The sequence below is a fragment of the Notolepis coatsorum genome, assembly GCF_963971535.1.
Source record: "Notolepis coatsorum genome assembly, chromosome: 4".
In the NCBI taxonomy this organism is placed as follows: domain Eukaryota; kingdom Metazoa; phylum Chordata; class Actinopteri; order Aulopiformes; family Paralepididae; genus Notolepis; species Notolepis coatsorum.
In genome coordinates, this window is record NC_140168.1 from 74,458,325 (window position 1) to 74,472,607 (window position 14,283).

At 43.5% G+C, this 14,283-nt stretch overlaps 1 protein-coding gene across 6 annotated transcripts in view; it reads left to right on the forward strand.

Moving 5' to 3' along the window:
* akap9 (A kinase (PRKA) anchor protein 9) overlaps positions 1-14,283 on the forward strand; it is a 276,424-nt gene that overhangs the window by 224,735 nt on the left and 37,406 nt on the right. For all 6 annotated transcript variants that reach the window (XM_084313669.1, XM_084313670.1, XM_084313671.1 and 3 more), the window contains 3 exons: positions 4,088-4,132; positions 4,286-4,984; positions 6,213-6,273. In XM_084313669.1, the coding sequence (XP_084169795.1) occupies positions 4,088-4,132; positions 4,286-4,984; positions 6,213-6,273 (805 nt within the window). The remainder of the gene's footprint in view (positions 1-4,087; positions 4,133-4,285; positions 4,985-6,212; positions 6,274-14,283) is intronic.

Sequence of the window (14,283 nt, forward strand, 5' to 3'; positions counted from 1 at the left end):
ATGTATTTGAGATTCTCTTAAACTAATTTAAACTCTAGTTGCATTCAACAGGTCGTTATTCCTGACTCCTCTTAGTCCTCTCTGTCATCTGGTCTTTCAGAAGACCAGCACACACGCACACATGCACATGCGCACACAAACACACACACACACAGAAAGTGCTCCGGAGAGACGGCTCCCTCCCCGCTCGCCCCCACCCTTTCAAGTCAAGTCAAGTCAAGTCAAGAGTTTTATTTGTCACGGCATACAAGTATACAATGAAATGCAGGTGGTCTTGCCCGCAACGATGTGCAATACAGTAGTAACAACATATAATAGAATCCAATAAAACAACATTGTGCAATAAACAGTAACATAGTAGGGCATATCGGTATTTGTACATAAGTTATTTACAGAGCATGGAGGACATGCTAGGTCCTGTGGTAGTGCATACACTGTTAGCTACGGATGAGGCACTGGGTCTTTCTGTACATTGCTATTTTATACAATCTCAGGTTATACTATACTATTTTAAAAGTGACCTTTCCTTAGTGGCCATAAGTGTGGGCGTGTGCAGCATGAGTGTGTGCTTGCTCATGTTAAAGTGGCTGCTAGTGTGTGAGCGTGTACAGTGTGTGTGCTCATGTGTGCTTGTGTGTGGAGAGTTCAGTGTTCAAGGCTCTGATGGCCTGGGGGAAGAAGCTGAGCCGAAGCCTCTCTGTCCTAGTACAGTGGCTGGGGTTCGCAGGCGTCTGCCTGACCTCAGCAGCATGAACAGGCTGTTGTTGGGGTGGTGTGGGTCTTTCATTATTCTGCAGGCTCTGGATTTGCACCTCTTGTTGTATAGAACCTGCAGGATTCAGTCAGCTGTTCAGTCAGCTGTTCTCTCTCTCTCTCTGTGTGTATTGAGCATAGTTAGCTAGCGTTAGCTCTGCGGCTAACGTTAGTTTACCTCGAATTAAATGAATGACTAGGTTGCAAAGCATTGGAGTAGTTTTCACTGCACATACAGTCAAACAGCGGGAGCATTTCGGGAGCATATGCGACAAAACCCAGGCAATTTCGAGCCCTTAACACTTTGAGTGCCGGGACACGTCTTCTCACGTCTTTGCTGGCCATGCTAAAGTTGCCGGGGGACGCTGTACAGCGTCCTTATATCAATATTTCAAAAATCTGCGATCGGATTCATAATGTCCCTCCGCTGGCCTGAGATCCACCAGCAGGACCCACTGAGCTCTCTGGCGGTTCAGGAGCGCCATCTGGTGGCCGATCGGCGCAACCGCTTAACAGGAAGCGCAGTAGAGGTTTTGCTGGTCGGCCATATTACTTCCGGGCACTCGGTATAGGTTCCGGCACTCTAGCTCGTCACACTACATAGCGATCGATTGCCAATAACTCGATAAACAACATGATTTGGACGTATATACCATTATACAAGCTGGAGATGGACCGGGTAATAATATATCCCATAATGATAAAATTTCTACTCGACGATGATCGCCCAACGGCGCGCGGAGACTGGGGTGAGTTTCAGCGTGTAACGTTACCGTCTTCGATAATAACTGATATTATCAACATTTGACCCACATTAGATGATTGGTATAACGCTGCCCACGGAATTATAAACGCCCCCTCGCCCATCCGGTCAACATCAGATGACGTGTAGTAACTTCTAGAAGTACGTCTAGTTGGAATTTTTTATATCGCGCTGATTGCCATCAAACTGTATTTCATCATCAATATAATGCATTTGGGGCTATATATCACGTTCTGGAGAAAGCTGCAGAAAGAGATGAAAACATACTTATACATTAGACCATACTTTACTATGAATATGTGAATGAAAAAGTTTAACGTTGCTACACAATGAACAATACATATAGGACTTTGAATGGGCCCTAATAATGGCAATGTAGCAATAGAATTTAAAAAGTTATAGCCCTGCAAAGAAGGGGACTTTCTCCATAGACAAATAGCGCTGGCAATCTATGGTATATCATTAATTTAACCTTAGGCAACCAAAGTGTTAAGGAATCAAATAGTCTGCTGCTATGGCTGCATGCGTGGTGCTAACGTTATTGTTTTCAAATGCGCTACTGTCGGAAAAACATGGCAGCAATAAGAGGAATCGATAGTCACAGAGGCATGCGATTCCAGGAATCGGACAATTAGGAACGGGAACCGGTTTTCGATTCCCATCCCTACATGCAACAGCTTCTGGTGGTCGCATACAGAGTCTGTGTGCACAGGAAGTCTCAAATTTAGAATCTTAAAAAACAGAAGAGCTCGCCCGGGCAGGGTCACTGTTTCATGCATCGCCCAACTCTGTGACTTAAATTGCTAAAGAATAAATTTTTCCTAGAAAATTGTACATTGCCGCGTTAAAGGAACACTTGGATGCCGATATGGACCAGCTAGCCTAGTTGTTGGCCAAAAACACTCAATGTTTAAGCTAGGCTAGCTGATCCGTATCTGCTTCCATTCATTTGTGCCAGGCTAGGCTAGCTTGCAGCCGGATAGCTTGAGTGTTCCTTTAAGTCTTTCTTCCATCTCGTTCCGCCAATGGCCCTGCTGAGAAGGACATTCACTTTTTCATACTTTCACTGTGGGCGATCGATGAGGAAATGTACCAGTCATGACTTTCACTTAACTGTCCAGACACAACATTTTAGAATAGAAAAATAATGTTGAAATGATGGTTCGTTTTGCACCAAAGTGACTGGATGGATTGGTGGAACATTTGGCTGGTAATAATAATAATAACTTTATTTGTATAGCACCTTTCATACAGGGGCTTGCAGTTCAAAGTGCTTTACATCAGTATGAAATAAGACATACAATCAGTGTAAAACAAGCAAAGCATAAAGTGGGATAAAATAATGCAGATATATTAATCAAATCATATCAGAACCTCACGTTCCAATAGGCTTGAATTTCTGTGATCTGTTACAAAACATGATAAAGGTCATAGTATGCACCCAGCGGATAGTGCAAGGGTAAAATGAGCAGACGTATAAAATAAGTTCTTCACGTTAGGATCTAACATCCCAACAGGCCACTTTGTTTATGGTTTGATTCAGTTTTAGTAGAATAGAAAAGACATGAATGATGAAATGAGCACAAAGTGCAGACATACTATAAAATCACTTTTTTTTACAGTGCAATAAAATAGTTCTGGATTACTGTTTAACAGTTAAAAGTCGTCTTTACCTTCTGTTTGGTATCGACAGTTTAAAACCTGACAGTCTTCCCTCTTGTTTGATACCCACTTTGACCCTTCGAACCTCCCACTCAGGGCAAAGTTCCCTCTCTCAGGGTGCAGTTCTAGGCCTGATTCTTACACAGTTTTAAAGCCTAACAGTATTTCTTGCTTGATACCCACACAGTTTAATACCTGACAGTTTCGAACCTGTAATAAAAAGCAATAGACAGAGTAATAGTGCAGTGCAATAAAATAGTAGAATAGAATACAGAGTAAAACTATGAATAATAAAATAAAGTAACAAGAGAATAAAACCGAGGGAATACAAATAATAATAAATAATAAAGACACCAAGACTTGGGGCTAGATCCACAAAGAATGGATTGCACGGAGCAAGTTGCACCCTTACTTACAATTCATTATGAATTGAAAATGCGGGACCCTGATGTAAACAAGACGAAAGTCTTTCTCTGGTCTGCATCCCCTTAACAATTGTGTGTATTGAGCCGTACTGTATTGTACCCATTCTGAAATCTGTTAATAAAATGTTCATTCAATCAATCACAGTGCAGATTGATTGATTGAATGAAAGTTTTATTAACAGATTGCAGAATGGGTACAATACAGTACGGCTCAATACACACAATTGTTAAGGGGATGCAGACCAGATAAAGACTTTTGTCTTGTTTACATCAGGGTCCCCCATTTTCAATTCATAATGAATTGTAAGTAAGGGTGCAACTTACTCCGTGCAATCCATTCTTTGTGGATCTAGCCATTGGTCTGTAAAGCCTTTCACATTTCCTGCTCACGTTCTCCAACCCTGTGCATATACTATATAACTATCTGTAAATGCTATTGAACATGGACGTTTAACTAAACTTTTCCTTCTTATTATTTTTTAAGGAGAGAGAAATGACCATCGCTCACCTTAAAGGGAAACTCTTCCAAGTAAGTGTGAAATCTCTTCCGTTAGAATGAAATGACATGTGTTTTACAATGCGTTTAATTCGTACAGGCTCGATTGCTAATGTTATGCGAGCTGAACTATATTCCTGGATGATTGTGTTTGACCCCACCTCTCCCCACCATCTACCCACCCAGCTCACGTCAGAAGAGGACGAGGACGGGGCCAGCGTGCCGCGGCTCCTCCAGGAGCTCCAGGAGGTGCGGAGCGAGGCGTCTGCCACCAAAGAGGAGCTCAACAGCTTCAGGGAGCGCATGGAGAAGCTCCGGGACGAGCTGCAGGCCAGAGACCTGTCCATAGGCGAGCTAAGAGACGAGCTCTGCGCGGTGCGAGCGGCCTTAGCCAAGGTGGCGGACTCCGTGACTCCCTCTCCGTCCCCTCACCCTTTGTCCTCGTCCTCGTCCTCCTCCGTCTCTGTCGCCCAACCCAAAAAGAAAGGAGGGAAACCACAAGGCGGTAGGGGAGGCACCGCCAAAGACAAGCCCTCCCTCTCCAGGAAGAACTCAGCTGCTGCACCTGCTGCTGGCCAGGCCTCCTCCTCCTCCCCCCCCAGCGCCCCAACGCTGCACCATGACTCTAAACAGAAGCATGTGTCTCTCACGGACTCTGCCTCCCAGACGGAAGCTGTCCAGCCGACCAACGAGGAGATGGTAGAGGAGGTAATAGGGGACTTCCAGGAGAAGATCGTCCAGATGCAGGAGCTCCACGCAGCCGAGATCCTGGACATGGAGGCTCGCCACATCTCTGAGAGCGACGCCCTGCGCCGGGACACCCAGGCACTGGAGGACGAGTGCAAGGCCCTCAAGGCCATCATTGACAAGCTGCGCTCCAGTGAGGTGAGGGCCTGTCTTCCGTCAGGTTGATAGTACTACTATGATGTATCATGAAGAAAACACTGTTAAAGGCAATATCCATTTTCTTTATGTTTCATGTAGGTCTGGTGTCATTCTTGCCTTGATAGTAGGGCTGGGAATCACCAGAGGCCCCACGATACCATATTATCACAACACTATTGTAATATCATGATATTGCGATATATTGCGATTTATTTCAATTTATTACTTTGTTAACATCTGCCATAAAAATATATATACATCATCTGTTTTATCTAATAAGATAACGGTTGTTCACCTCATTCCAATAAGTTTTATTCCAGTAAAATGGCAAAAAAAACAATATATATATATACCAATATAATATCGGCACCCAAAATATTGCATTATATTGCTGTTTGGACCCCCCCCCCCCATAGAGCCATGTGGTGTCTGTTTACATGCTTGAGATATTGTGCCTCTCTGGTTCCTGGAGTATTCTCTCTGTTTGTTGCCTCGGGTGAAAATGAAGATGTTGCCACCGTCATTTCACTAGGCAACATAGAGACGTATGATCCTCTGAGAGGGTGAAACAGCTGTAGTAAATGTAAAAAATACATATAAAGTACATTACAGTTAAATGCTTGGTTCTGTATGAGCCCCTGAGAATGTGCTTCATACAGTAAAAGAGAGTAAGTAAAAGAGGAATAAAGTCCCAACACTATACACATATACAATATACAAACTAAAGTACAACCCAGGTACAATGAAAGTACAATGAAGTAAAAATGCAGACAAACAAAAACGAAAAAGAAAAAAAATGCTAAAATGAGGTATGGATGTAGTGCAAATCTCTTTAATAAATAGATCAAATATGGTGTAGTGTTAAAGTGTTTATATGTGTGTTGATATATGCAGTGTTTTCATAGGCATTAGTGGGCGCCCTGTACATTTCAGTTAGCTTGTACAGCTCCACCTCATTGACTTTGCTTTAGCTTGTGGCTAACTAGCCAGAACTAGTATGAGGAACACTACAGCATGGATTGTGTTGGAAAAGGATTCCACCAATCGACAACATCACTGGTAAGTAGTAAACAGGGCTAGGGTTCAGAAAAATCAGAACTATCCCTTTAATTTCTATAGAGACATTTAGTTTTGGGAGCCAGGGATTTTGGACACCATCCTAGAGCTATAGTGATGGTTGTTTAGTGAATGTTTGATGTGAGCTAAGTCTCATCTCTCCCTCCCCCAGGCCCATCCATCCAGACTAGACCGTCCTGTATCCTCTCAGCACAAAGACGGCTACACCAGTGGTAAGACACAGCAGCATCACTTCTCATACTCCATCTCTCTCCTCAACACTTCTAAACCTTTAAATCCCACCAGAGTTCTTCTCTATGAAGTTATATTCACTAGCAATGTGAAGTGATGTTCACTAGCAATGTGAAGTGATGTTCACTAGCAATGTGAAGTGATGTTCACTAGCATGAGAAGTGTATTCACTAGCAGGTAGGGCTGCACGATTAATCGTAAAAAAATCTTGATCTCGATTCATAGACGTATGCGATCTCATTTCTAAATGAGCGATGTGAAGTGATGTTCACTAGTGATATGAAGTGATGTTCACTAGCGATGTGAAGTGATGTTCACTAGCGATGTGAAGTGATGTTCACTAGCATGTGAAGTGATGTTCACTAGCGATGTGAAGTGATGTTCACTAGCGATGTGAAGTGATGTTCACTAGTGATATGAAGTAGGGATGCACCGAAATATCGGCCACCGAATGTTTTCGGCCGAAAATGACAAAAAATGGCCTTTCGGCTTTTGGCCGAAAGAGTTTTTTCACCGAAAATATATCACCGAAACAGAAACAACCTGTAACCTAATGCGTGTCATCAAAACGTGGCTTCAGTCATTACATGCGCGCTGTTTCTATGTGTTGCGCTGTTTCTATGTAAACTCAGCACGCAACGCGTCCAATAAATGCATCTTTAACATGCTTTATATCCTTATTTACTATATGCCCGTCGCGGTTAACTTAAGAGGGGGGGGATTGTGTTTCTCACATTGACGCTGTCTGTCGTTGATAATATAATCTGAAGAGCATTATTATTATTATCATTCTCGAGAATACACGTCGCGCGTCTACTGTGCCAAAGTCAAGAGAGCACATTCATCTGCGGACTAGAAAGGTGCGCTCAGTAGAGCACAGATGTCCGCCACTTGAATTGGAATTAATGTACTGTATGCATTCAGAAGTGCTGAATAAATGTTTTATGGACCCATAATAGTGATTATTTATTATTTAAGTTAAGTTTTGCCATAATCATATATTTTTTCATAATCAGGTAGCTGAACAACATTGGTAAAAAAAATTCTATTCTATGAATCATTTTCGGCCTTTCGGCATTCGGTTTTCGGCCAACTGTTTCCTATTTTTGGTATCGGTTTCGGCCAAGAATTTCCCATTCGGTGCATCCCTAATATGAAGTGATGTTCACTAGCGATATGAAGTGATGTTCACTAGCGATGTGAAGTGATGTTCACTAGCATGTGAAGTGATGTTCACTAGCATGTGAAGTGATGTTCACTAGCGATGTGAAGTGATGTTCACTAGCGATGTGAAGTGATGTTCACTAGCATGTGAAGTGATGTTCACTAGCGATGTGAAGTGATGTTCACTAGCGATGTGAAGTGATCTTCACTAGCGATGTGAAGTGATCTTCACTAGCGATATGAAGTGATGTTCACTAGCGATATGAAGTGATGTTCACTAGCGATGTGAAGTGATGTTCACTAGCATGTGAAGCAGCGTTTCCGTTAGCCGGTAATTACCGGTATTTGACCGGCAAAATCTGTTGAAGTCCGACATATTTAATCTCTCCGGTCTTAATGTCCGGTGAAAATAATTCCCTCTAAGCACAATTTGATTATTTGAATTGTATTAAAATAGGCTAAAATTAAATAGCCTATGCGATGAACGAAACAATCATTACATTTGTTTCATCGTTGCTTCACCAAGCAGGTATAATAATGACACCGCTGTTGTCAGCGCAAGCTGGCTGCTGCTAGATTTGCGACTGCATGCAGCTGCAGAGCCACAGAATCCACCATAACCCACCCATCTGTACCGGCACAATGCAGTACTCCAATTCAGCCATTGGCAATTCAGCTGTTGGGTGGGGGGCGCTGTTGAGCGGTCCCCAGATAGAGCCTTAAAACAGCTGAATCTGCTGGTCTGCAGCGCCATACTCTTTGCAAATAAGTCGTTGCGAGGTGGAGAGTCATATCACGCAAACCCACGATAATGTTGCCGTCTCTCTCTGCCAAATTTCTCAGTTCTTCGCTTGATATAATTAATACAAATGTCCAATATAACGGAATTCGTTAGCTCATAAAAATGTGATTATAAGAGACGGGTAACACGGTGGAGCTCCTGGTCAAAAGAGTGAAAAACGGATAAAAAAGGACCCGAAAAGTGAATAAAAATGAAGATGCAAACGAGAAGGAAGGAGGAAAAAACAATTGTGAAGGAGAGAGAAATGGAAGACTCACGGGAAGAGGAGAGTTTGATGGAGCAGAGCCCCCGAAGCTAGACCGAGAAGGGACAGGCGGAGGAAGGAGGAGGGTCGGCTGGGACAAACACAGGAATGCCAGGATGGGCCGTGGTCATGCAGGCCGGGATATTGGCGACCATAACAGCGACCATAAAACTGAACACGGACACGATATTGGGAAGTTACGGGAGGAATTGAGGAAGGAACAGGAGGACTTCAGAGGTGAAATAAATACAGAACTCAAAATGGTGGAGGGGAAGATGGCGGAGCAGGACAGAAACGTAACCGAGTTACAAACAAGAATGGCGCAAGCAGAAGAATGGAACACGGAGATACACGAGGTATTAACAAGTGCGATTCAACAACAAGAAAAGATGGAGACAAAGATGTCGGACATGGAGGGGAGGTCACGGAGAAATAACATCAGAATATGGGGATTGAAAGAAGGAGTCGAAGGGGAATCGGTGACCCAATATGTGGAAAAGCTTATCAAAGAACAACTGAAGGAGACGGGACTGGAAAAAATGGAGATACAGAGGGCCCACAGGGCGTTGGCTCCGAGACCACAACCGGACAGACCACCGAGGGCGGTGATTATTAACTTTCTGAGATTCGAGGTTAAGGAATTGGTACTCAGAACCGCGTGGACCAAGAAGATAGAAATCGAGGGGAAAAGACTGTCGTTTGATCACGATTACTCGACAGCAGTGGCAATAACACGCAGGTCTTACGTGGGACTGAAGAGAATTCTGAAAGAAAACGGAATGAAATTCCAATCACCCATGACCTCGCTAAGGATTCACTGGAAGGAAGGGACGGTGACATACGCAACGGCGCGGGAGGCGGCGGGGGAGATGAGGCGACGGGGATGCAGATGGCGGAGGACGGAGAAGGAAGGAGACAAGAGGACCAGATGCTGAGCCTGCAGCAGAGATTGGAGAAAGCACGCAGGTGGTCCAGAGTAGGAGACCGAAACCCGGGAGAGGAGGGAGGAGAGAGGAGAAGGCCGAGGTGAGACGTGACAGACCGAAGGCGGAGACAGACGAGGAGGCCAGAGACGGAGAAGGAGGGGAGAGGAGGCGGGAGGAGACGAACGGATGAGTACACACACAAGAGATTGAAAAAACTATCCAAATAGAGACAAAATATAGAAACTGAAATAACATATACATGAACACACATTCCCAGGTAGAGGCAGGATATAGGAACAAACATAACATAAACATGGACACATAATACACATACCGATGAAGGAAATAAATGGAAATATAATTAGGTATAATAGACGGAACGCAGAACATATTGAAACAAATACATAGACACACGCTGCGAGTGACACAGTTGGAAGGAATTAAGGGGATAAATAAACATCACATAGAAAATAGAGGGGAGGAAAAGAAAGTAAGAGGGGTACACAGAGGACACAACACACGTGTTTAGGAGGAAGGAGAGACATTGGAACATATGAGCCACATTGAGAGGGACCTAGGAAATGGGGATCTTTGAACAGAATGAAAGACAGAGCGCTTTTGACCAGGAGCTCAACGGCACTAAAAACAGTAAGAAGGCTGGACAAATATGACGAGCGGATGGGGGCAAGGGTTTCAGACCCCCAAGCCGTCAGGAGGAGGCCTCTCACTAGGAGAGCAGTTACTCCTCACCCACCAGCAGGGGACAGGAGGGGACAAAGGGACCCCCCGAACGCCTTGGGAGCACTTTATGTAAAGTTTATGTTTTTTTATTTATGTTAATCATTATATGTATTCGGTGAAGAGAGCGGAGGCTACAACCGGAGGGGGGAATAACTGTGACATGGGGGGGACTAACAGACGAAAGAAGAAAAAAGATGACAAAGGTTAAAGGGATAAAAATGATGTCGTTAAACGTTAATGGAATGAATAATACGATAAAGAGGGGCAAAGTGATGTTGAAGTGTAAAAAAAGTGAGATGGAAGTGATTTTTTTGCAGGAGACACATTTGATAGCACAGGATCATGAGAAACTGAAAAGATTTGGATATGAAAATGCATACTATAGTTCCTTTAAACGGACCCTGAGGAGAGGAGTAATTACGTTAATCAAAAACACAGTCAAATTTGAATTGATCAAGGAAGTAAGAGACAAGGAGGGAAGATTTGTTCTGGTGAAGGGGAAAATGGAGGGCCAAATGGTAACGTTAGTGAATGTGTATGCACCACCGGAGAGTGAGAGGGAGCTATATGAGAACATTTTTGATATGATAGTGATGGAACTAGAAGGGATATTGATATGCGCTGGAGATTTTAATGTGGTACTGAATCACGACATAGACACCACGAGTACTAAGAAGAGACGGACACAAATCAGCAGATATATGAATATTCAAATGACGGAAATGGGAATTACGGATGTTTGGAGGGGGATGCACGCCATGGACAGGGAATACACACATTACTCACACCCACACGTGACATATGCGAGAATAGACTATTTTTTGATGACGGGGGACAGTTATAGGGTACGGGAGAGTAGAATAGGAGTAGCGGACATATCGGATCACAGTGCCATATATCTGACAGTAGATCTAGAAGGGAGACGGAGGAACACGATCTGGAGGCTAAATGTAGGAATACTAAATAACAAGGGGGTGGTGAGTCAGATCAAGGAGGAGATAGCCAGGTATAAGGAGGAAAATGACAACGGGGAGGTAGACCCGAACATTCTATGGGACACACTGAAGGTGGTGATAAGGGGGAAATTGATGGAGAAGACAGCAATGCTGAAGAAGGCCAGAACGGAGACATATCACAATCTGATAGGGAAGCTGAAGTATCTAGAGAGGAGACACCAGATATCAAAAGAACAAGAAACGCTCGGAGAAATCAAGGAAGTAAAGGCCAGGATAAATAGGGAATTATTGACGGAAATAGAAAAGAAAGCGAGGTTCATGAAACAAACGTACTATGAAGGGGGACCAAAAGCGACCAGACTGTTGGCTAGGAGAATTAGGACGCAACAGAAGCTAAACACGATACACACAATAAGGGATACAAAGACTAATGAAGTATTGAGGGACCCAGCTGAAATAGAGAGGACATTTAGAGAATACTATGAGAGGCTATACACACAGCCAAAGGCAGCGGGAGAAGAGGAAATAGAAGCTTATCTGGAGAAGCTAGAGTTACCATCGATAGGGAAAGAACAGAATGAAGAATTAAATAAAATAATTACGGAACGAGAAATGGAAGAGGCAATTAGTAGAGCTAAAAACAACAAATCTCCGGGGAGCGACGGATTCCCATCGGAATTCTACAAGACATTTAGAAGAGAATTAGCACCCATGTTAGGGGCGGCATTCAGACACACGATGGAAGAGGGCAAAATGCCCCCCTCGTGGAAGGAAGCCATAATCACCACGATACCGAAGGAAGGGAAGGATAGAGAATTATGTAGTAGTTTCAGACCTGTGTCCATACTCAACGTGGATTACAAGATGTATACATCAATAATATCAAAAAGATTTGAGACGTTTATGCCAGACATTATAGATGAAGATCAAACTGGATTTATTAAAGGGAGACCGACACAGGACAACGTGAGAAAGACATTACACATAGTGGAGGAGATACAAAAACAAGGAGGTAGTGTGGTATTGATTAGCCTAGATGCAGAAAAAGCATTCGACAGTGTGAGTTGGACATTTTTATATAAAACATTGATGAGATTCGGACTGAACGGGAGGGCAATGAAGATGATCAAGGCGCTATATCAAGAACCGACAGCGAGGGTTAAGGTGAATGGCAGCCTGACGGATAGAATCAGATTAGAGAGGGCTACCAGACAGGGATGTTGTCTATCACCAACGCTCTTCGCAGTTTTCATAGAACCACTGGCACAACTGATCAGACAGAACGAGGACATCAAGGGAGTAAGGATAAAGGGAACGGAATATAAACTAGGCCTATTTGCGGACGACGTGATAGTATACATGAGACAACCAGACAAGAGCTTCCCGGCACTGATGGATCTACTGAAGGAATATGGCCACTACTCAGGATACAAACTAAACGTGACAAAGACACAGACCTTAGCATGGAACTATACCCCAACGACGGAAATTAGGGAACAGTACGGGATAAGATGGGACATGGACAAGATTAAATACTTAGGGGTGAACATCACGAGAGGGGTGGGGAAATTGTTTGAGGCGAACTATACACAGATAAATCAGAACATCAAGAGAGACTTAGAGAGATGGACAGTAATGCCCTTGGACTTCAATTCAAGAATAGAGGTCATTAAAATGAACATACTATCAAGATTACTGTACCTGTTCCAGTCGCTACCGATACAAATACCACAGAATCAATTCAGGGAGTGGGACAGACTGATATCGAGGTTCATATGGGCGGGGAGAAGATCACGGGTCAGATATAAAACACTACAACTACCAAAGGAAGAGGGAGGGATGGCAGTACCCAGCCTACAAGATTATTATTATGCAGCACAACTGAGAGCAGTGACGTGCTGGTGTAACAACAGATATGAGGCAAGATGGAAAGACATTGAAAAAGAAGGGGAGGGATACAAGATACAAGCTCTGGTGGGAGATGGGGAACTATTCAAAGAAAAGGAGGGACTGTTAGATCCAATCACCAAATGCACCTTGACCATATGGAACAGAGTAGTAAAAACACACAAATTGGAGAAACAGACAGGGGTTCTGAGATGGGTAGCACATGACAAGAGATTCAAGCCAGGGAGGTTGGACCACGGATTCAGGAGGTGGGAGAAAGGGGGGTCAACAGCGATATGCAAAATGATAGAGAAGGGGGAAATGCAAACATTACAAAAATTAAAGGAGAAATTTGGACTAGAAAACAGGGACCACTTCAGATATCTACAGATTAGAGATTACTATAATAAAGAAATAAGAGGGGACAAGGACGAAGAACAGAATGGAATAATTAGGATGATAGTAAGGGCATACGAAGGAGGGAAAGGAAGGGTAATATCAGCACTGTACCGGGCTATAATGACCAGCAAGGGACACACGACAGAATACATAAGGGAGAAATGGGAGAGAGAACTAGAGATAGGAATAACAGGGAAGGAATGGGGTAACATATGCGAGGTGCAACATTCAACAACAGGATCGAGGATATGGAAAGAGTTTGGATGGAAAAACATAATCAGATTCTTTATAACCCCAGAGTTGAAGGGAAAATATGCACCAACACAAAGATCATGCTGGAGGATGTGTGGGAAGGAGGGGGCAAATCACACGCACATATTCTGGGGATGTCAGAAGCTGAAGGGGTATTGGGAGGAGATAGGGGAGGCAATGATCAGAATATTAGGATACGGATTACCACAAACGGGACTGGTGCTTTAGGGGACCTGACACACGAGGGAATACAGGGGGGGACAAGTATTTAATAAAGATAATGTTGATATCGGCCAGAAAAGCAATAACGAGACTGTGGTACAAGGAAGACCCACCGACAATAGCACAATGGGTAGGAATAGTAGAGGAGATACAAGATATGGAGAGGATAACGCACATGCTGAGGCTACAGGAAGAGAAATTTGGGGAAAGATGGGTAAAGTGGGAGGATTATAAAGGAAACGAAAACGACATCACAGAGGAAGAACCAAATGCAACACAAGAGGGCGAAGGGTAAAGGAGGAAAGAAGTTCAAGGAGGGTCTCTGAACCCATGTCACACACTTTTGCTTTAGTTAGTATTTTCTAAAAAAAAAATGTGGGTGTTACAATTGTTTTATG